Genomic DNA, 20,764 nt, shown 5'->3' with positions numbered 1-20,764 from the left:
CTGAATTTATTGGATCTCTTAGCATTTATTGATCAAATATTTTAGTGCTTTGTTATATATCTTGTATTATGGTATTCTAGTAATTTTTCATTATCACAGTGAAACACAAAGCTCAATATATGTTCTTCATATGTGTCAGAAGACTCCATAATGACTCCTAGCTATAGTACACAGAAGAAGCCTAAGTCAGTGTCTGCTGAGTTCAACCACATTAATTCGTTTGTCACAAATAACCAACATACCACAGGGTAGTATAAATGTCATAGGCAATTGTCAGAGTTCTTTAAGGACTAACAATTACTTATCAATCTCAAAAATACAACCAAGTCTGGTACTCAATTTATCTGACAAAATATGTCTGCTGGCTCAAATTTTAGCAACAACCAAAAGACGTAAGGAATAATAAGCTTTATTTTCACATATGCAGATTCATGCTTCAGCTGAAAATGTAGGCATTGACTGAGCTGTTTTTACTCACAACACTCTGACACCAAATCTGTGGGGTTTTCCTCTTACCAATCAATTCTCCAACTCTCTGGACTCCAATCGGGTGTTCTACAATTCAGTTCTGTTCTGCCATACCAGAGTGAGCATGAGACCCCACAGGCGTATGGCTCAGTCCCACAAGACTGTCCTCCAGATACCAGTTGCAAGTATTGGGTCCCTGGGTACCCACACTTCTGTGCACATTGACTATAAATGGGGTTCCCCTGACTCCCTTTCCCCCAGGTTTGATAAACTGCTAGCATTGTTCACAGAACTCGGGGAAACAGTTTAATTACTATTGCCAGTTTATTATAAGGAATACAACCCTGGAAAGGCCAGATGGGTGAGCTGCATAGGGCAGGCACAAGGGATTAGTGGTGCAGAGCTTCTGTGCCCTCTCTGGATGTACCACCCTCCTCAGAACCTTGTTGTTTAGGGGTTTTTATGGAAGTTTCATTCCAAAGGTCTGAGTGATCAAATCTTTGGCCATTGGTGATTACCTCAATCGCAAGTCCTTCCTCCTTCCCAGAGGTCACGGGGTGGGGCTGGTTGAAAGTTCCAGAGCTAATCAAACGTTGGTATTTCTGGTGTCCAGCTCCAGTCTAGACTCCCAGCCACAAGTTATCATATTAGCATATAAAAGACACTTTTATCATTCCAATGGTTTTAGAGCTATATACCAGTAAAGACCAAATATCTGTTTTCCATAGAACCATACTGGCTTTGACCAATCTCTATATAGAAAGAGAAACCACTAAGAAATGTATAACTATTATAGTGATGATGGTATCATAAAGAACGTCAACAAAAATCCACACTCAGTTTTCTTCCTGATTGTGTAACTTATGCTAGTCGTCTATATTTTCATTGTATTTCAAAGCATTTTTTTCTTCAGAACAGAATATTGTAATGCGAAGCATTGTTCTGTGGGTGATTGAGTATGGCACATTTCTGGGCACACAATAGGTACTCAGTAAATATTTCTTAAAGGAGTTTAAGAAACTGATCTTTAATGTTTTTATTCTTTCACTGAGGCACCCAACAAACACTAAGATTTAGAATAAATCAAAACATGGCTAAAAATGAGTCAGAATTCTGTTGAATAGTAATCCCTAAAACTTTTGATTTCTCATTTTCTTAAAGCCATTGTACATTCTTTGAATGACAAAATAATCTATTTTTAGTACTAAAAAAATTAAAACTTTATGGTGGGTATTTGTGTAGTTTAGTTTCAGACTACCCTGGCATTCTTTCCTGGGGAAGTAACCCTATAGATCTGAAACTCTGACAGTCTTACGTTGGTTATTATACAACCACTACTTAAGAAACAGTGCCTCTCATTTAATCTCTTGACCTAAAAGGGCAATTTTTATATCCTGGTCAGAAAAACATACACATTAATTTTGCTTCAAGATACATAAATGAAGTCATAAGCAATGTGAAAAATTAAAGAAAATAAATAGATTCCTAAATTAGATGATTGACAGAAGAGACTATCCAACTGCCTGGACGGCATATTTTTCAGCCGCTGAGTAATGTGTGAGTGAAATGAATATGCAAACCGAACATACCGCTTAATTGGCCTTTACCAGGGAGATCAATAATGCAGAAACGTTAATTGTTTCAGCTTTGTAGCCGAGTCTGAAAAGGAGAAACAAGAGTGGATTGAAGCTGTGCAGCAATCGATAGCAGAAACTCTCTCTGATTATGAAGTAGCTGAGAAGATTTGGTTCAATGAGTCCAACAGGAGCTGTGCAGATTGCAAAGCCCCGGATCCGGACTGGGCATCCATCAATCTCTGCGTCGTCATCTGCAAGAAGTGTGCAGGTAATTAATGATAAGTTATGCTCATCACCGTCTGGTGGCAGGTTGGCACTGAAGGCTCTTTATTGTCATATATAATGTGTCTCGGCTAATGGTTGTGGAAAATAAAAACAGAGAAAGCTTATTACATTTAAATCAATTTTCGAAATGCAATTCTAAGTTTCTCTTATGCATGGTTTAGGTATCAAAATTGATTGTTAAGCATGTAATCATTTTTTTTGTGCCTACTGGTCCATGTATGGATTGTAAAAAGAGAGCGTCGACATTTTGAGATTTTAGGGGAATGTGTTCCAGAACACACGCTGAACACACTTGCTGTTTGAATGATTTCTCCTTTTTCCTTCGGTCATCTTTTATCAATCCTGTTTTTCACATCAACGTTGTTCAGAGCCCTAAACTGGGTATACCAGGTCTGGTACCTTTCTAGGGAGAATTTTTATAGAGAAGCATTTTCCAAGTGTAGTGAGAGTTATGAAAGTAAGCAGTGCCATGACTGGTATTCCTGTTGTGGCCTTACACCCTACAGACTGTCTGCTAGTTCTCTGTATTGGGAGGTCAGACAGTTGTCCAAGTGAGTGCAGGCAGTGGACCCCAGCTTAGGTGTGAAACCATGGAGATCTTGGAGAAAGTTAGCCCTAACCCAAACTTTAATGCATCTTTTTGCTCTCCCAGGTACTGTGCTGGCCTAGGAATTAAAAAGATGTGGAAGGCATGGGATTTCCTGCAGCAGCAGATCAATAGTGATTATAATAGAGGAGGATGAGGGCAAGAGTAGAGTACAGGTTTCATTGAGTGACGTGGAGGAGAAGCACCTAAGTCAGCTGGAGCCAAGACAAGAACAGTTGCTTTAAACTCTTTTTTTTATTATTAAAATATTTTCTTTAATATATTTTATTGATTTTTTACAGAGAGGAAGGGAGAGGGATAGAGGGTTAAAAACATCGATGAGAGAGAAACATCGATCAGCTGCCTCCTGCGCACTCCCTACTGGGGATGTGCCCGCAACCAAGGTACATGCCCTTGACTGGAATCGAACCCGGGACCCTTCAGTCCTTAGGCTGACACTCTATCCACTGAGCCAAACCAGTCAGGGCTGCTTTAAACTCTTAATACTCTCAGTGCTACCACATTTCTCATCACCACAGGATAGATTTCCCAAACAGCTAATTCACAACGTCAATAGCAGCAACAAAGAGCATCCATTAATCCCCCTCTACTTTGCACATGTTCCTTTCCAGCCTCAGGAAGGCATAGCCTTTGTGTTGTCCAAGGCTGTTCTTTCTACCTATGCTCCCTTTCTTCTCACTCTCTATGTAGCTGTTCAACTATGGTTCCTTTTGTTTCAGTATATAAACCAGCCTTAGTCTGTCCTACTAACACCAGCTTCCTGAAAATGTAACCATTCCCTTCTGTGTACCAATCTGTGTCCCTTTTTTCTTTAATAGACAAATGCTTTCAAGAGTAGTCATCTGCATGGGTTTTCTTCATATCCTAAACTTCCTAGTTTTTCTTTAGCATCTCTAATCAGTCTTCCCTTCTCTCTACTGTAGTAAAATTATTCTCCCCACATTTACCAATGTATTCTACCTCTCCATGTCTGTGTGGTCAGCTCGTCTTTATTGTCTTCTGTGATATTTAACAATCTGACGCTTTAAGACTTCCCATCCTCCCTCAGCTTCCAGGAGACCATTTCCTCGTGTGCTCGTTCTACTCTGCTCATCCTTTCTCGGGCTGCTTTTCCTCTGCCTGCCCCTGAAATAAGTGTTTCCCTGGGGTTTCAAGCTCTGCTGTCTTCCACTGGATGTTCCTGAAGGGTGATTTTTATCATTGGACTTCAGCACTCATTTTTATGCAGATGACTGTTAGAAACCAACACTCTTAAATCTACCTACTAGAACCTCTTCTTAGATTTGCCCACGATCCCTCAAAAAATAACATGTTAAAAATGGAGCTCTCATTGATGGCCAGCTCATTACATGAAACTGCACTTTCTCCTATATTCCAGATCCTGGTCGGAACAGTCCTGCCCACCTACAGTAAAGCTTAAAGTCCCAGAGATCCTCCTGACCCCCCCCCCTCCCCCGTCCTCGCAGGCCACCGGGTCCGTCAGTTTCATCTTTGCGGTGTTTCTAAATCTGCCCTCCACCTTGTTTCTCTTTCTGTTGCCTTAACTCAGATTCTGTCATTTCTTGTGTAGGCTACTCTGTCCAATTCTTCCTACTTGGTTCTCAGTTTGACCCCAGCTGCTTTTAGGTGTTCTTTATAAATGCAAACCTGTGCAACTTCCCGCCCTGGGAGTTCTCGGGCTTTGTGTTCTGAGTAGTTTCCATCTCAAAGACCAGAGGAGAGAGGAACCTTTTTAAGGTAGAGAGAGGAACTCTTTCATGCTTTAAGGAAGAAAGTTCTTAAGATCAAAGGTAATGTCTTATGTACCTTTTTCCTTCTTGGGAGTTTAGACAATAAAGCATCTGAACATGACATTGTTGGTAACGACTGAATGTTGATTTATACGGCAGAACTGAACTGTTAATAATGGAATGCTGGGCTGTTACTCTCTACCATGCATACAATAGGAGAATAAAGAATCCACTTAAGCCCGGAGTAGCTAAGTGGTTGAGTGTACGCCTTTGAACCAGGAGGTCACAGTTCAGTTCCTGGTCAGGGTACATGTCTGGCTGTGGGCTTGATCGCTAGCGTGGTTTTTTTTAAAGACTCCATTGAAGATTAAGTACCCATTTATTAGAGTTGTAGCTAGTTTTTTTTTAAGAATAAAAGGATAACAACTGTTTTCATATACATGTAATTTACACAGACCCATTATAAAATATTTTCAGTGACCTACTATTTCTAATTAATTACCAAACGATGCAAAAATTATATATGTATGGATATACATACATGCGTGCATGCACACATATGTACACACCTGCACATATACATCTATACACACCGTTAAAGTATAGTTTTATGCCAGTACAAGACGGTGATGAAGGTGATTACTGTTAACTTCACTGTGGTTGGCTATGATTTCTGTATAAACCCCATCACTACTCCTGGGTGGAAATAGACATCAGTGTATTTTCACTTGAAAAAATATATAAACACAAACATCCATGCACACATAAACACTGTTTCAAAACGGTAAATACATTTGCATATGAATTAAAATAGAATGCAACTGTTTTTTGACTTTAGGACAACATAGATCTTTAGGACCAAAAGATTCCAAGGTTAGAAGTCTAAAAATGGATGCAAGCATTTGGAGTAATGAACTCATCGAGGTAAGTCTGGTCTTACTGTGGTGGTGTTGGTGGTGAGCAGAGGTCTGGGAGGAGAGGTGCCCGTTAGGAGCTTACGTAGGGAACTCCTTGAGCAACTTCTCACCGCAGTAGAGAAATTGCTTATAGCTTCTTTGATAGTACCAACTTTCTACTTTAACTTTCGTAAGGCTTCCTAAATGAATAGTTGTTTTAAAGATAAAGAAGTACACGGAGCTTTAATTGTAATAACTACTTTTAAGGGGTTGGCAGCTCTGTTGTTAAGCCAGAATTTACTTTCTTTTTAACCCAGCATGGATATAATATTAGAAAAGTGATGAAAACATTGGGAAAAATTTGCCATTCTTCATCTTGGCCATGCTGTGTCATTAACTGCGATTTTGTCTAACTTGCTGTCTCCCAGTTCCATTTTCTGCTCCGTTTCAGCACCACTCTCAGCCACACTAGTCCACCTACTCAGCCATTTTAAATGAATCTGTCTCAATGTGAGCTTCAAAAAATAATCATGCTTTGGCTGCAATTTGTGTGGCTTGCAATTTCCTTCCTCGCTAATCTTCTACTGTTATTAAGAGCAGCTAGACTGTATTTAAAATAGAAATCGTGTCTGCTTTCACACTCCATCTTCCTGAAAAAGTTGGATCTTTCCTGTGTTTTTGCATATTTTATACTAAGTTATGCTTTCATTTATCATGTGAGTCAGTTTTCTGCAGATTTAAGTCATATTTTAGGAACTGATATATCTTATAATTTTTTGATAATTCAGCTTTTTATTGTCATTGGAAACAAAAGAGCAAATGACTTTTGGGCTGGTAACCTTCAAAAAGATGAAGAATTACACATGGACGCGCCTGTAGAAAAGAGAAAAACCTTCATTACCCAGAAGTACAAAGAAGGGAGATTCAGAAAAACCCTTTTGGCATCTCTCACCAAGGAGGAATTAAATAAGGTATCCAATAGAGCATAACAATAGACATGCATTTTAGTATCTTATTAAATATGTGCCAAGGATTTTGGAAAGAAATAAAAAATATTTTGCTATTTGATGAAATTATTGCACAATCTCATTTTATTTCCTTTTGTGAGACTTTATCCATGGTTTCTCATTGTTTCTCTTAAGAGTTGTCATCAATGGCAGATAAACTCTCTGTCCGCAGATTTCAGCTAACGTAGGCATATCCCATTATTCTTAAACCCCTGACCACTTTCCCTATTTTAGGGACAGAACACGCTTCAGCTCATACATTGCTGACTTGCTGTCACCAGAATTAGCATGATTTACTTAATTTATTGTTACAAGCAATGCTTTGCTTAGTGCCGTTGATTTGAACTGTCACTTGCTTTTGGCTGAGTGAGTCCAGGTCTTTTGTGACCATTTTATGCCACCCACTTGATCTTCACTCATTTAATGAGGGACACGGGTTGTTTCCATACTTGGCTATTGTGAAAATAATGCTGCAGTGAACATCAGAGTGCTGATATCTTTTCAATATTCTGTTTTTATTTCAAATATATATATATTCAGAAGGGGGGTTGCTGTATCCTATGATAACTGTATTTTTAAGTCTTTTGAGGAATATTGATGCCGTTTTCCAACGTGGCTGAACTAAATTGTATTCCCACCAGCAGTGCACAAGGGTTCCCTTTCTCCACATCCCCGTCAACACTTGTTATTTCTTGTCTTCTCCAGCATAGCCATTCTGACAGGTGTGAGGCGATATCTCATTGTAGTTTTCATTTACATTTCCCTGATGATTAGTGATGTTGAATATCCTTTCATGTACCTGCTGGCCATTTGGATGTCTTCTTTGGAAAACTGTCTAATTTGTTTCTATGCCCATTACTAAATCAGATTTTTAAAAGTTGAGTTGTATGTGTCCTTTATATATTTTGGATTTTGGATAGTCACCCTTTGGATAGTATATGGTTTGCAAATACTTTCTCCTATTCGTCAGGTTGCCTTTTCATTTTGTTGATTGTTTTGCTGTGCAGAAGCTTTTAAGTTTGATATAGTCCCACTTACTGATTTTTGCTTTTGTTGCTTGTACTTTTGGTGTCATATTCAAAAATCATTGCCAAGACCTATGTCAAGAAGATTACTGTATTATAGTATCAGATTTTATTTTTAATTCTTTAGTACATTTGAGTTAATTTTTTTTAATCCTCACCCAAGGATATATGTCAGTGGTTCTCACGCTGTAGGTCGCGACCCCTTTGGCGGTCAAACAGCCCTTTCACAAGGTCACCTAAGATCATCCTGCATATCAGATATTTACAGTACGATTCATAACAGTAGCAACATTACAGTTATGAAGTAGCAACAAAAATAATTTTATGGTTGGGGGTCACAACATGAGGAACTGTTTTAAAGGGCCAGAACGTTGAGAACCACTGATATATGTTTTTATTAATTTTGAGAGAGAGAGAGAGAGATCCATCTGAGAGTGAAACATCGATTGGTTGCTCCTGTATGTGCCCTAAGAGGTAATTGAACCCTCAACCTAGGTATGTGCTGTGACTTGGAATCGAACCCACCACCCTTTTGATGCATAAGATGACACTCCAACCAACTGAGCCAGTGGGCCAGGGCTCGAGTTAGTTTATGTGAGTGGTATAAGATAGGGTCCAGTTTCATTTTTCTGTATGTGGTTATCCAGCTTACCAACCTCATTTGTTGAAGAGAATATCCTTTCCCCATTGAGTGTTCTTGGTACATAGATATTTATTGCATACTTACAGCTTGCTGGATTGTCTTTTAGTGTTGGGGATACAGTTTGTAGTAAAAAGTAGATGTGCTTATTTCATTCATGAGAGTGATCTTCAGTAGGAAAGACTGACCATAAGCAGATGAACTTCAATAAATAGGCCATAACATATATAGTGTTGTTAAGGATCAGACCAGGATGATGAAAGAGACAAGAAGAAGAAATACATATAATTACAGTGAGAAGGTGGTCAAAGTGGAAGGCACATTAGCTGTTATGTTTTCTAACACCCTCATTTTTCAGGTGTCAAAAAACTAAGACCCAGAGAGTTTGGAGAAAGGATTGCCCAAGATCATCTAGTGCCAGGTCAAGAATTCAGGCTTCTTGATTCTGAAGTGAAGGAAATTCTGGACGTCAGCTAGACCATGGTGGAAAAGAGACGTACTTTTTAACTAGCAGACAGGAACTGTGAATACATTCTGAGACTCGTTGGCTGCACACTCTCAGCTGCCCATTGGGGTAGCTAATGAGCGATTACCCTGAGGTTGCAGTGTGGAGGGCAAATTAATTAGTGACCCGTCCAGATGCACCACGTCAGCGAGAAGGTAAAGAGTGAACCTGAGGCTGAAGTCAGATGGCATCAGGGCGCCAAATCAGAGGGTTTGGAAGAAAATGGGAAGCCAATAACGTGAGAAAGCAGGAAGAGAGGATTAGAAGAGATGTAAAGGGAGCTTATTAATATAGGTCAGCAATGTGCCTGGTTACTGTTCCTGCTCGCCACATTACCCCTCCCCAAAGGGAAAGACTCTGAATTGGAGCTCATCTTTCAAATTACCACAACACAACAATAACTGAACAAATATACAGATCCCAATTAGGCTGGAAATTACATTCATACACATACACATGCATACATTCATTAATATGACAAAACATTCAGCGGATACCTCATTATTACATTTGAAACATTAAGATTTTTCTGAGCATCAGTCATCATCCTCGTATGTAAGTACAAAAAGTGTCTTCCAGAGCAGATATTCTGGATTAGAAGGCTTGGAACATCACAGCTACAAAACAATGAACTGAGGCTTGGAGGTCTTGGTTATAATTTAAATTCATGCAAAGCAGACCTTTGGTGCCTGTTGTTTAATTCAGGGCACACGTATAATTATATTTCTTAGTTAAGGAGGAATACAAACTTCCTATCGTAAATGGGCAGCCTTTCGCTCATTTTAATAGCTAGAATTGCATTTTCTTCCTTTAAGAGCTGTATTTTCTTTCAATGGCCAGGCTCTGTGTGCTGCTGTGGTGAAATCGGATGTTCTGGAAACAATGGCTTTGCTCTTCAGTGGAGCAGACGTCATGTGTGCAACCGGAGACCCCGTGCACAGCACCCCCTACCAGCTGGCCAAGAAGGCCGGGCAGAGTCTGCAGATGGAATTTCTCTACCACAACAAGTTCTCAGGTGAGCCCGTCATTAGCCTGGTTTCTTCTGATGTGTCCCTGAATGGACAGAAGCCCTTATCTGTTTATTTCTCAAATAAGAAAAGCCATCAGAATGAAGAAAAATATAACTACCAACAAGATGGAAGATGCGTCCGAGTACATTTTATTTTAAGAAAAAGTCTAGGAAATCTTTTACGTTTCTCTAATCTTACAAATGGGAGATTAAAACAGTTAATCCTACATTATCATTTCTACCAAAATCAGATCCGATTTTCATATATGAATAATAAACACAACGTAAGTGCTTATTTTTGCAAATTTTATGCAAAGTAAAATAAATATTTCTGTGTATTCTGTGGTATAGTTGAAGTAGTTTTTCTTCTAGCTCAAACCTCACCTACATATTCATAAGCAAAGGGAAAGTTGTTTACATTTTAGATGTCAAATGGATTATTTCTGCAATTTCTCCAGATTTCCCTCAACACGACGCGCATTTCGAAGGTGGAGTAAGTCAAGAGTCCGCCCAGTGCACGTTCCTCTGTGACTTTTTGTACCAGGCTCCTTCTGCCGCCTCCAAACTCCCTGCAGAGAAAAAGCTGCTGGAAGGTATCTTTCCTGCTCCTTTTAGATTTGGTTACCGATAAAACTGTCTTTCATTATCGAAACAATTAGGTTTACATTTTGATATTTTTTTCCCCTTAAGATATTAGATTTGATCTTGTGGTAGAAAAAATATGTTTTTTTAGGATTTATAAATGCTTCCAGGCACAGATAATATTTCGTGAGCTGCAACAGGGATTTACCACCGGGTTGGGATGCTGAGGGAATTCTCAACAGAATTCACTGATGTCTACCGCAGGGCCTACCAATTCTGTTTCAGGTTTTAAAGGTTATTCCGAAGAAATGTGAAACTCAGCCCCTTCCCTTAGGGACAGACACCCTAACTGGGGAGATAATATAGGTAAATGTGAACACAGAGGAAGAAGTGACAAGTTCTCAGTGCTTATTTTATCAGCATACTAAGTAATATTAGGGAGTTCAGTTTGTTCTGGTGGACTGTGTGTGTGTGTGTGTGTGTATGTGTGTATATAAAATAAAGCTTAAGCATGATTTCCAAATACTGATGGGGATTGATTTGATTCAGCAACCTATATTCTAGGTTTGGGAATTACCTGAGCCGAGGCCCTGTAGGCAGTTATCCATCAGCTCTTTGTGTCAGGCATCTGTTAGGCAGGCATTAGAAATACCAAAATGAAAAAGACACAGGCCTCATGCTCAGGTGACAAATATTTGAACTGATTTTAGAAATACAGCAGGAAACTGTGAGCTCCATCTTCCTGGAACAAAGAGAATGTAAGAGATTAAGCTCCACAGGCCCAGTGACGGTGGGTGTTCCGAGGCCCCGAGCCTGGCATTAGTTCCCTGGGTGCTCTGACCCAGCTCTGTTACTCCAGAAAAGGAACAGTAGGATGAAGAACTCACTTTAAAGTGTTCATCTGGGTTCTTGTGCACTTGAAGCGATTATTTCAGTGTAAATGCTTTATTTCCAAAAAAGTATTTCCTCAAGCAGAATTCTACTGGGATTAACTGGACTTGATTAGGTTTTTCTGAAAACAGTCGCAGCCCTTTAGTAAGGCTTTAGGTATTTACATACATTAATTGTAATCCTCATAAAAACTCAGTAAGACAGCTGATATTATGCTGATTTGCACATGAAAAAATAGAGGAATTCAGCACGAAGCAGTGTTTTCCATCTGAGCTGTGTTATAATTGTTATTGTAGCACTTTGGGCAGTGGCATAGCATTTTTATTCTTTGAATTTAAATGTTTTTGCTTCTTTCAACAATTGGTTTTTATGTCTTCCTTAACTCACCCTAACTCAATAATGAAGGATGAATTTCACAGACATTTTCTCATCTTCTGTTCCTCCTTACCACTGTTTAACCCTTAAATAGTCCAAAGTTGACTGAACAGAAAGGAGACAGTACCTGAATGATCTGTGCATTGACTACAGCAGTTATCTATACTAATCTATATTAATAAAAGGGTAATATGCTAATTAGACCGGATGCCTTCTGGACGACCATCTGGATGTCCTTCCTGACAAAGCCACAGCAGCTGCAAGGGCCGAGGGCCAGTGGTGCAGGAGAGGTGGCGGCTGTGGGAGCGGAGGAAGGCAGCTCTCGCAGCCGAGGCTGTGGGAGCAGAGGAAGATGGCTACGCAGCCCCTTTTGCAGAGGCGGCCCGGGAGAGGCCTCAGCGTGGGCTGGTCCAGCGCCAAGGCCCCTTCCACAGCGGCAGCGGGAGAGGGGCTGTGTGGTCCTGGTCCCAGGGCTGCCCCTTCCAGAGAGGCAGTCACAGAGGCAGTGGCACGGTCCTGGGCCCGGCGCCACACCTGCATGCTGGGGTCCAACCCCAGCGGGTCCAGGGGTCCCCAAAGGTGTGGACGGAGTCGGCGAAGAAGGAATGACACGGAGACAGCGTTCAGTTGATCAGCAGCCTTGCCAGGATCTCTAGCCACAATCTCCAGCCAAGTTCTGTGTCCATGTTCTCTTGGTAGGTTCTCCAGCCAGGTTCTCCAGGTTCTCCAGCCAGGTTCTGTAGCCATGTTCTCTTGCTAGGTTCTCCAGCCAGATTCGGTTTAGGTTCTCCAGCCAGGCTCGGTCGCCAGGTTCTTCAGCCAAGTTCTGTCTAGGTTCCCCAGCCAGGCTCCGCAGCCAGACTCTGTCCAGGATCCCCTGCCATGCTCTCTCCAGCGAAGCTCCTCTGTCTCTAGGCTCCGTGTAGGTTCTGTCTTCTAAATTCTGTCTGTAGGTTCTTCATCTGAGTTCTGTGTGTAGGTTCTAAGTTCTGTCTCTGTTGCCTTGTTACATCTGTATTTATACCAGTTGAGTCAATCCTATCAATCTCTATTCCAAAGGTTAGGGCTTTTCTTATCTCCATTCCAGGGAGTAAAGATTATGTTCTTAAGCATGATTGTTCCTAGTTAAAGTGATTAATTACCCGCCTGGGAGTTAAGAGGTTTTATTCCCTCCCTAACTTCAGGGGAAAATCCCTACCTGGGGAAACAACCTTTCTCGAGTTAAGAGGTTTTATTCCCTCCCTAACTTCAGGGGAAAATCCCTACCTGGGGAAACAACCTTTCTCAGAGAGGTGACCTTGGTTAAAACACATAGTGCCAAGAAGGTGACCAAACATATTAAAAACAGTATGCCATATATGCCAGGTCCCTTGAAACAGCAAGGATGGACCGGCTCCCGGCACCTGCACAGAGGCTGGACGGGGTGTGACCTGCTGTGCCTCAACCTTCCCCAGCCCCTCCCCCAGCCAATCTGGCCCCAGACCACCCCCCCCCACTAGTGGGTGGGGGGGTGGGGCCAGCGCTAATTAGTGTGGGCCGAGAGCTGGCAGCAGAGCAGGGTGATGAAGGCGGTACCTTCCCCTGATCTTCCCAGTCACCTCCTGCAGAGGAGGACATCCCCTAAGGGCTCCTGGACTGTGAGGGGCGGCAGGCCAGGCTGAGAGACACCCACCCAGTGCACGAATTTCCATGCACCAGGCCTCTAGTTAAGTAATAATTGAGTAATAAGACAATTCATGTACTTGCAAATAAGTTTACAAGTTTTCTAGAATGTTTCATCTAAATAGTAGGAGATCCTAGACTTAACTCTTCAAACCATTGTAAGAGGATGAAATAGGAACTTGAAATAGAAGACTTTCTTCCTGAAGCTTTTCAATAAAGCATGAGCACCCTGCAGGCTAAAAATAAGATTACTTATTTTTTGACAATTGTGGTTAAACTATTTATAGACTTCCTTGAAATATGGTTTGATTTTTTTCTTAATCACTTGAGGACTGATGTTTTAAACTTTAACTAAATCATTGTTTCCTTTTATCTTTTAAAATTAATTATAGATATTTTTGGTTAAAATTTAAAAAATAGAAACTAGTGCATTCTCTGCGCAATTTAATTAGGGATGTTTTCTCATTTTGGAACAATCTCTTTTAAAGAATATGAAATTGAACTTTTATACTTTGGCTATGTAACACACAGAAATTATTGTATTGGATATAATCTCCTGGCAGGGTATTCTTTGATCATCTTCTTTTCTTCCATCCAATATTTCGGCAAGGTCTCTCATTTCAAACTCAAAATGGGTTATGAATCCTTTGGCTACTCTCCATCTCCCCTCAGAGCCTAGCCCCGGCACCATCATGCCCTCCCTGGGCTGTTACAGCCTCCCTATTTGTCTGCCAGTACCTATTCTAGTTCCTTCCAAACCATTCTCCAAAAGCAGACTCAATGTTTATTAAAAATGTAAAGCAGATCATGTACTTCCATTGTTCAAGTACGTTTAGCAGCTTTCCATCCCAGAATATGTTCCTTCCTTTGCTGCATCATGCCTGGCCATTCTGGTTTCCTGTCTGTTTCTACAACCTGCCTGTTCTTTTATGCCTCCCTTTGCAATCGCTGTTTACTCTGCAAGGAGGCCCCTCCCCATTTTGGCTCCTTGTCCTCTTTCAGGGATCAATTCAGTGCCACCTACTCAGAGAGGCCACTTTGGCACTTTGCTAAAGTTTGTGCCCACTTCCAGCTCTTCCTTTTGTAGTCTGCCACTTACTTCCGTCTTAGCACTTAGTGCATGAAGGTGATTCTCCTTCAGTGATTTGTTTCTCTTTCCTTCTGGAGGGAAAGCCCAACGAAGCATCAGCATTTTCTGGTTTATTTGGGATTATCAAATCTTTGGTGCCTAAAACTGTGTCAACACATAGTAATCATGTGATAGCTACTTGTCCAATAATGACCATTTCTCTAGTCACAGTACTACCAGTGTAAAAGTGTAAGTGACTTGTTAATGTTTTGTTTTTCCCCTGTGTACAAACATGTATCATTGCTGGCAAAAAAAAAGCATATTTTGTTCAGGAAGAGCCTACTTAAGAATGAAGAAGAAATGGGGGTATAAGGACACATATGTAATACCTTAATCAATAAAAATAAAAAAGAATGAAGAAGAAAAAGTCGAACTACCAAGAAGCATAAAGTTCTGGTGTTTTTGTTTTTTCCTTTCTTGCTTTGCCCTCAAGATCCTGTAGTGGTGTTACTCCTATTGAGCGCCAGCTTTATGGAAAGATGAATTATTCGGAAAGATTTAGAGATTAAAGTGTGGTTGCCACCTTGGCCTCTGAATGGCAAGCACCTGGGCCGCACCACTCCATCAGTGCTTGTCCGGACGCCATGGGGCAAAATGATTAAAAACCAAGAAAAAGCCAGGGAACAAAGTGCATGCGGCCCTTCAGAGAGTTACGGAGGCTTCAGACTGTCAGCTCAGGTGTTCAGGGTTTGAAGTTCTTCTAGCCTCTGGTTATGAAGACTGATCTGTACTTTTCTTTTCCTTCTCAATTTAGTGTTCATGGAAAGAAAGATTGATAGCTCCTGTTAAACCTAAGTACAGAGCTGAAGAATAGCATCCTGCCTTTGTTTTCTGTTTTCTCTCCTCAGCAGTATTTTTTCCTTTTAGCATCTTACTTTGATTTGTTGACACAATGTTTGATTCCTTTTTTTAAAAAATCCTCACCTGAGGATGTTTTTCCATTGATTTCTAGAGAGAGAAAGTGGAAGGAACATTCTCTCTTTAGAGGGAGAGACGCAGAGAGAGAAACATTGACATGAGAGAGACACATCGATTGGCTGTCTCCCAGATATGCCCGGACCAGGGCCAGAGTCTAGCCTGCAACTGATGTACATGCCCTTGAATGGAATCGAACCTTCCGTCTGTGGGCCAATGCTCTATTCACTGAGCAAGACTGGCCAGTGCCAGTGTTTGATTTCTTAAAAGGAAGTCATTGATAGGGTTTACTATTAGAAACTGTATCATTTATTTATATTTAATTTCATAGATTAGCATTGAGGATTTTTGATGATGTGTTAAGTGCCTAGCTTGTGTAGTTTTTAAAAGTTTCTTCAAGGCTAAAACACATTTGCTTAAAATGAAAAGGATACCTAGTGTGTATTCTTAGTTTCAGTGGAAGCTGAATACAATCAGGTTAGGAAATTCTTCATGAGGAAATGACTTATTTACGCTTTCTACAAATAATAGTTTTACCTGAATTATCTCAGCCTTATTGTGCACATAGGTGTTAGAAGGTATGACCTCCACTCTACCCTAACACATTAAAAATGGGCGTATGTGCTTCAGAGGTGTAACAGGCTCCGAGAGGTAGCATGTGAAGTAATCACGACCATAGCTTCACAAGCTGACCGCCTGGTTCACCTCCAGCCCTGATGCTAAGCCCTCGTGTGACCTGGGGAAAGTCAGTGGGCTGCTTTGTGCCTGTCTACAGGAGACCAGGAAGGGGTTTGTCATAACATGAATGGCCTAAGAGGGCTGTTCTAGGACTCAGTGAGTTAGTGAACATAAAGTGTGTAGAAGAATGCATGGCACGGAAATGTGGTGATGAGGGGACCATGAGGAGGAGGCGGAGCAGCAGAGGGGCTGCTTCCGGTTTACAGTTGGCCCTTGAGTTTAGATATGTTCTCCCGGCTGTAGGTGACAGCCCAGGTGTCAAACTGTGGTATCCATATCACTCCACAGCCGCATTTCAATAGATCTCCTCCGGAGTCCTTTACCTGTGCTTCAGGACATTCTAGTAATGTTTGTCTTCCCTGGTCTAAACATTAGGATAGAATAGGAGTCAACAGCCCCTCCAGTCAGTCCAACCACTGTCCCCATGGCCTCTTATCCGTTAAGCAGCTTACATTCTTAGGGTTATTCGTTGAGAGTGGCCCCTGCTTTGTTTCTGGTGGATATCTTTGAGTAAGTGAATAACAGTAAGACTACTTCTGTAGCCAACAAGGTGTCATGGATGGTATCGACATTTTTCAAGGTCATAGTCTGCAGACTGTGTCCAAATTGGCCTACGCAGAACAATGCAATCCAACGTAATTTTGTTAAAGCTTTTCCTTGCTTCCCAAATGAATAGGAATGTCAAGATTTGCTATCCCAGCTTTGTCATTATAAATCCTCAAAGGTAATATCTCTGCCTCCCTTGTCTGACCTCCGGCCCGTTTTCCTTATACCAGTAAAATGAAGCTAATCAAGGGTAGTAGTGATGATAATGCAATAGAACTAGATCTCCGTAAACCCATATTTCTAACTGGAAATGAGTTTGTACTCACCTTTTTAAAGAGCCCTGTCATTTGTTTCCCATTGAAATTTGCATAATTAGATTCCTCATTTATATTTATTGTATGCATCATGTATTTGGCACTTTTTATTTAAGATTGTCCAAGGGCTCCCACTTGTGTGCTGAGAAAGGCACGAACTCCTGAACACCTGTCATGTGAGGCTCCGGGGGCCTGGCCTCTGCCTTGAGCCTGCAATCTTGCTTCCCTTTCCCAGCTTCATGTGTAACCTGAGTCTCTGGCCAAATCAGCTTTCAGCACTGTCCCCTTCCTGTGACGTCCCAGAATTATGGAATGACTGCAGCTCAGAATGCATTTTTTGCTGCTTTAGAAACATGCCTTTTCAGTCACAAATGACTATTTCAAAAGCTTTGTTTTCCTATGAAATTTTTCTTTTCGCTTCAGACTGAGGTGGCTTCCCTCCGTGAATGATTCACAGCTGAAAGGGCCCACCTGATGGTTGTTATTCCAAACACAGCTCCCCTTCGATTGGATTACAAACTGCCTAAGGCAGTGGTTCCCAACCTTGGCTGCACATTAGAATCACCTGGGAATCTTTTTAAAATCCTGATTTCTGGCCCCACCCCATAACAAAGAAACAGAATTTCCGGAGGATGAGGCCCAGAAATCAGGATTTTGAAAAGATGCCCAGGTGATTCTAATGTGCAGCCAAGGTTGAGAACCACTGGCCTAAGGACTGGGTGGAATTCCTAAAATGTGCCAGTGATCAGCTGAGTACTGAATAAATGTACATTTTGTGCTTTATTCTCCATGAATTTATTCTAGGCATCTGAGTACATTGTTTCGAAATCATTTCCTAACTCCAATTGATAAATTCTTTAACTTTTGTTTTTCTTATATTTTAGAAATCTACAATAAATACTCATTTAAACATAATGGCCTTTTGTGACTTCCATGTAAGTGTGCAGAGGTATATGTTCTCTGTGACTCAGAATTTGAGGCCCCGGAACAGTATATCAGGGATTGATTGGGTCTTGGTTAGCTTCCTTCCCAGGACCCATAAAGAAATTCTTGGTGCTGTCTTCTCCTGCCAGTTTTCTTCTGTTGGTTATGATTCAGCTTTTCATTTGGCTGTCAGTTTCTCAGAATTCAGTGACCCTACAGCTCTCAGGGGTCTACCTTGGGAGTATTTCTCCTTGTGCCTGTGTTTGAGGCTAAACACTCTTATTTTTCTTTTTTGTCCTACTTCTCAAAACTACCCCACCTATGATATAGGGAAATTTAATGAATGACAATACATATTTCTTTAACTTTTAATTTTTAATTATTGTAACATAATTTCAGACCTACAGAAAAGTTGCAAGTATAGTACAAAGAATTCCCATATAGCTTTCAGCAGACATCCCAAATATTAGCATTTTACCTGTTACTCATGGGCATTCATATCCTCAGAATTGCTTGATGCCTTTTTAGTCCTAGGTACCTTAGTCCGTATTTCTTCAAAATAAAGGCATTCCTCTGAAATATCCACAGTACGACGATCAAAATTAGGAAATGTTTGGATCTACAGACAGATCCTCTTGATTACCTCATTATGAGGACCAACTGACATTTTTTCAGCCCTTATTTTATGAGATCTCTTTGCTTATTTATTAGCAGCAATCATTCCTTTTCTAAATACTCGACCCCTTTTCTATCTTATACACTGTCTCTTCTCATTTGCTTCATTGCTTTCATGGACCCCTCTATATCTGCTACTATATATATAATTATTATTTTTAATTAAAGTATAGTTGACAACTCTTTACAATTTTAATTTCCCTAAGATTGTCTCCTTGGTTACTTATGTTTTCAAATACTACCTACATTCTATAGACTTTCTAGTTACCAAGATCTGTGTTTGCTCCAAGATGCAAATCCATAGGGTAATTACCTAATATATATCTCTACTTGGGTTTCCAAGATATCTCTAACTCAGTGCTCTAAAAGGAAATTTATATTACATGCACTAAAACTCTATACTTTTTTTTCTTTTAAATAAAGGTAGATATCACTGTCTGTTTTGTAATCAAAGCTAAAAATAATGTCACCATTAATTAGTTCCCCCTCATGCATCCAATCAATATATGCTTATGTCCGTAGAACACAATGCATGTGCTCATTTCTCTCTCCCTCCTCCCCTTCTCTCTTTCTCTTTTCTTCTCCCTACTACACTCCCACTGGCCTGCTTTGGGCTCTTTTCATCTCACAGATAGACTTCTGTCAACACTATCCTAACTAGTTTCCTGCCTCTGGCCTCACCTTCTCAAATTCATTTTCACAGTGGGCAGAGTCTGTAAGACTCAAATCTGATGCTAATCCTCTGCTGAAACATTCTAATGGCTCACCATCAACTACAAATCAAAACGCAGCAGACTTCTGAAAAGTAGTATTTTGAGCTTTGCGGGCGAGATAGTCTGTGCCAGGACTCAAATCTGCCTCTGTAGCGAGAGAGCAGCCACGGATAGTCTGTAAATGAGTGGGTCTGGCTGCATTTCAGTGACACTTACTTACACAAACAAGTGAGGGCTTGGATTTGGCCTTTTGGCCTCTGGGTCATAGTGATGAATTTAAGTCTCTAATTAAGGCATTAAGGGAACTCCATGCTCAGACCCCTTCTTCCTCTGCACACCTGAGGTCAGCCATAGTGTTACTTTTCAAGTCTATGTGGACCTCTGTCTTTGCCGTTTCAGTGTTTTTTGCAGCTGTCCTTTTTGGCTCTGCCTGATTCACTGGTCATCAGTGTCATAGCTATTTTTGTTTTGTATAGCCCTTGCTCCCAGATTGTTAATATTTTGAGAGCAGAGTATGACAACTTTATATGTCATGAGCCAAGAGCATGCTCTTTACACAGAATAGAAAATTAGCAGGTTTATTTGAATCCACTCATTATTTAAACCGTGTATTTTTTTTAAAAAAAATTAGAGTTGTGATGCAGTTCAGTTGTTTGTTTTGTTTTAAATTCTTAGAGACAAATAAAAAGTGGTGTGTTTTGGAAGGAGGTTTCCTGAGTTACTATGAAAATGACAAGTCTACCACTCCCAACGGCACCATTAACATCAGTGATGTCATCTGCCTGGCTGTGCACAAAGAGGACTTCTATATAAACACCGGGTAGGTCTGTCACTCCACGGGCAGGAGGTAGAAGCATGTCTGGTATCTGTCACACCAGGTAATAAGTGTTCTAAGGACATTGTGTTCTAAGGACATTTGTTATTTCGGTTCTTCCATTGCTTATTATGGAAGGGTTAAGTGGATTTTTGAAGCCGACTCATTTTGCAGCTTCTGAAAGTTCCTTAGGGAATTCACTAAAAAGAGAAAATTAAAATATTGCATTAGGTAATATGAAAGGCTGACATGTTTGCATCTAATCTTAAGTAAATTTACAGTAATTCCTTCATGACATATAGTCCTATAATTTTTATGACATACTCATTATTTAAAGTAGTGGACTAAGGGCAAAATTTATGCATCCCTTTAAGGCACCATGGTTCAAATAGGTGACAAAGGAAAATATCTGTTGATGATTTATTCATATTAATATCAGCAAAATACTAAGTATATATAGTAACATATGGAAGTGCTAAATTTCTTAAAGATCTACTTTGACATTTTAATTGTCTCAGAAAGTTTGCAATTCTAAGAGTAAGCATTATTTAATATATCGTCTCACAGATTAGTTAAACAGAAATTTCTATGAGGACTTTTAGAAACAGCATCAAAGATCTTTGTTGTGGAAGTTACTCATCACATTTTGTGATGAAATTAATGAAAAAATACAAAAACCAAATCTGCAAAAGTTAACTATAAAGGAGCATAGTATTTAATGAAAATTCTGTATAATA

The 20,764-nt window shown here is 40.4% G+C and overlaps 1 protein-coding gene across 1 annotated transcript in view; it reads left to right on the top strand.

Annotated features, from left to right (window-relative positions):
• ARAP2 (ArfGAP with RhoGAP domain, ankyrin repeat and PH domain 2) overlaps window positions 1-20,764 on the top strand; it is a 159,180-nt gene that overhangs the window by 71,488 nt on the left and 66,928 nt on the right. The window contains exons 11-16 of the mRNA XM_006759331.2: window positions 2,114-2,313; window positions 5,506-5,591; window positions 6,352-6,534; window positions 9,581-9,755; window positions 10,208-10,342; window positions 19,889-20,033. Coding sequence (XP_006759394.1) covers window positions 2,114-2,313; window positions 5,506-5,591; window positions 6,352-6,534; window positions 9,581-9,755; window positions 10,208-10,342; window positions 19,889-20,033 — 924 coding nt within the window. The remainder of the gene's footprint in view (window positions 1-2,113; window positions 2,314-5,505; window positions 5,592-6,351; window positions 6,535-9,580; window positions 9,756-10,207; window positions 10,343-19,888; window positions 20,034-20,764) is intronic.

The sequence above is a fragment of the Myotis davidii genome, unplaced genomic scaffold (genome assembly GCF_000327345.1).
Source record: "Myotis davidii unplaced genomic scaffold, ASM32734v1 scaffold235, whole genome shotgun sequence".
Lineage (NCBI taxonomy): Eukaryota > Metazoa > Chordata > Mammalia > Chiroptera > Vespertilionidae > Myotis > Myotis davidii.
The sequence above is the reverse complement of the archived record's forward strand: the minus strand, read 5'-3'. Positions and strand labels throughout refer to the sequence as shown.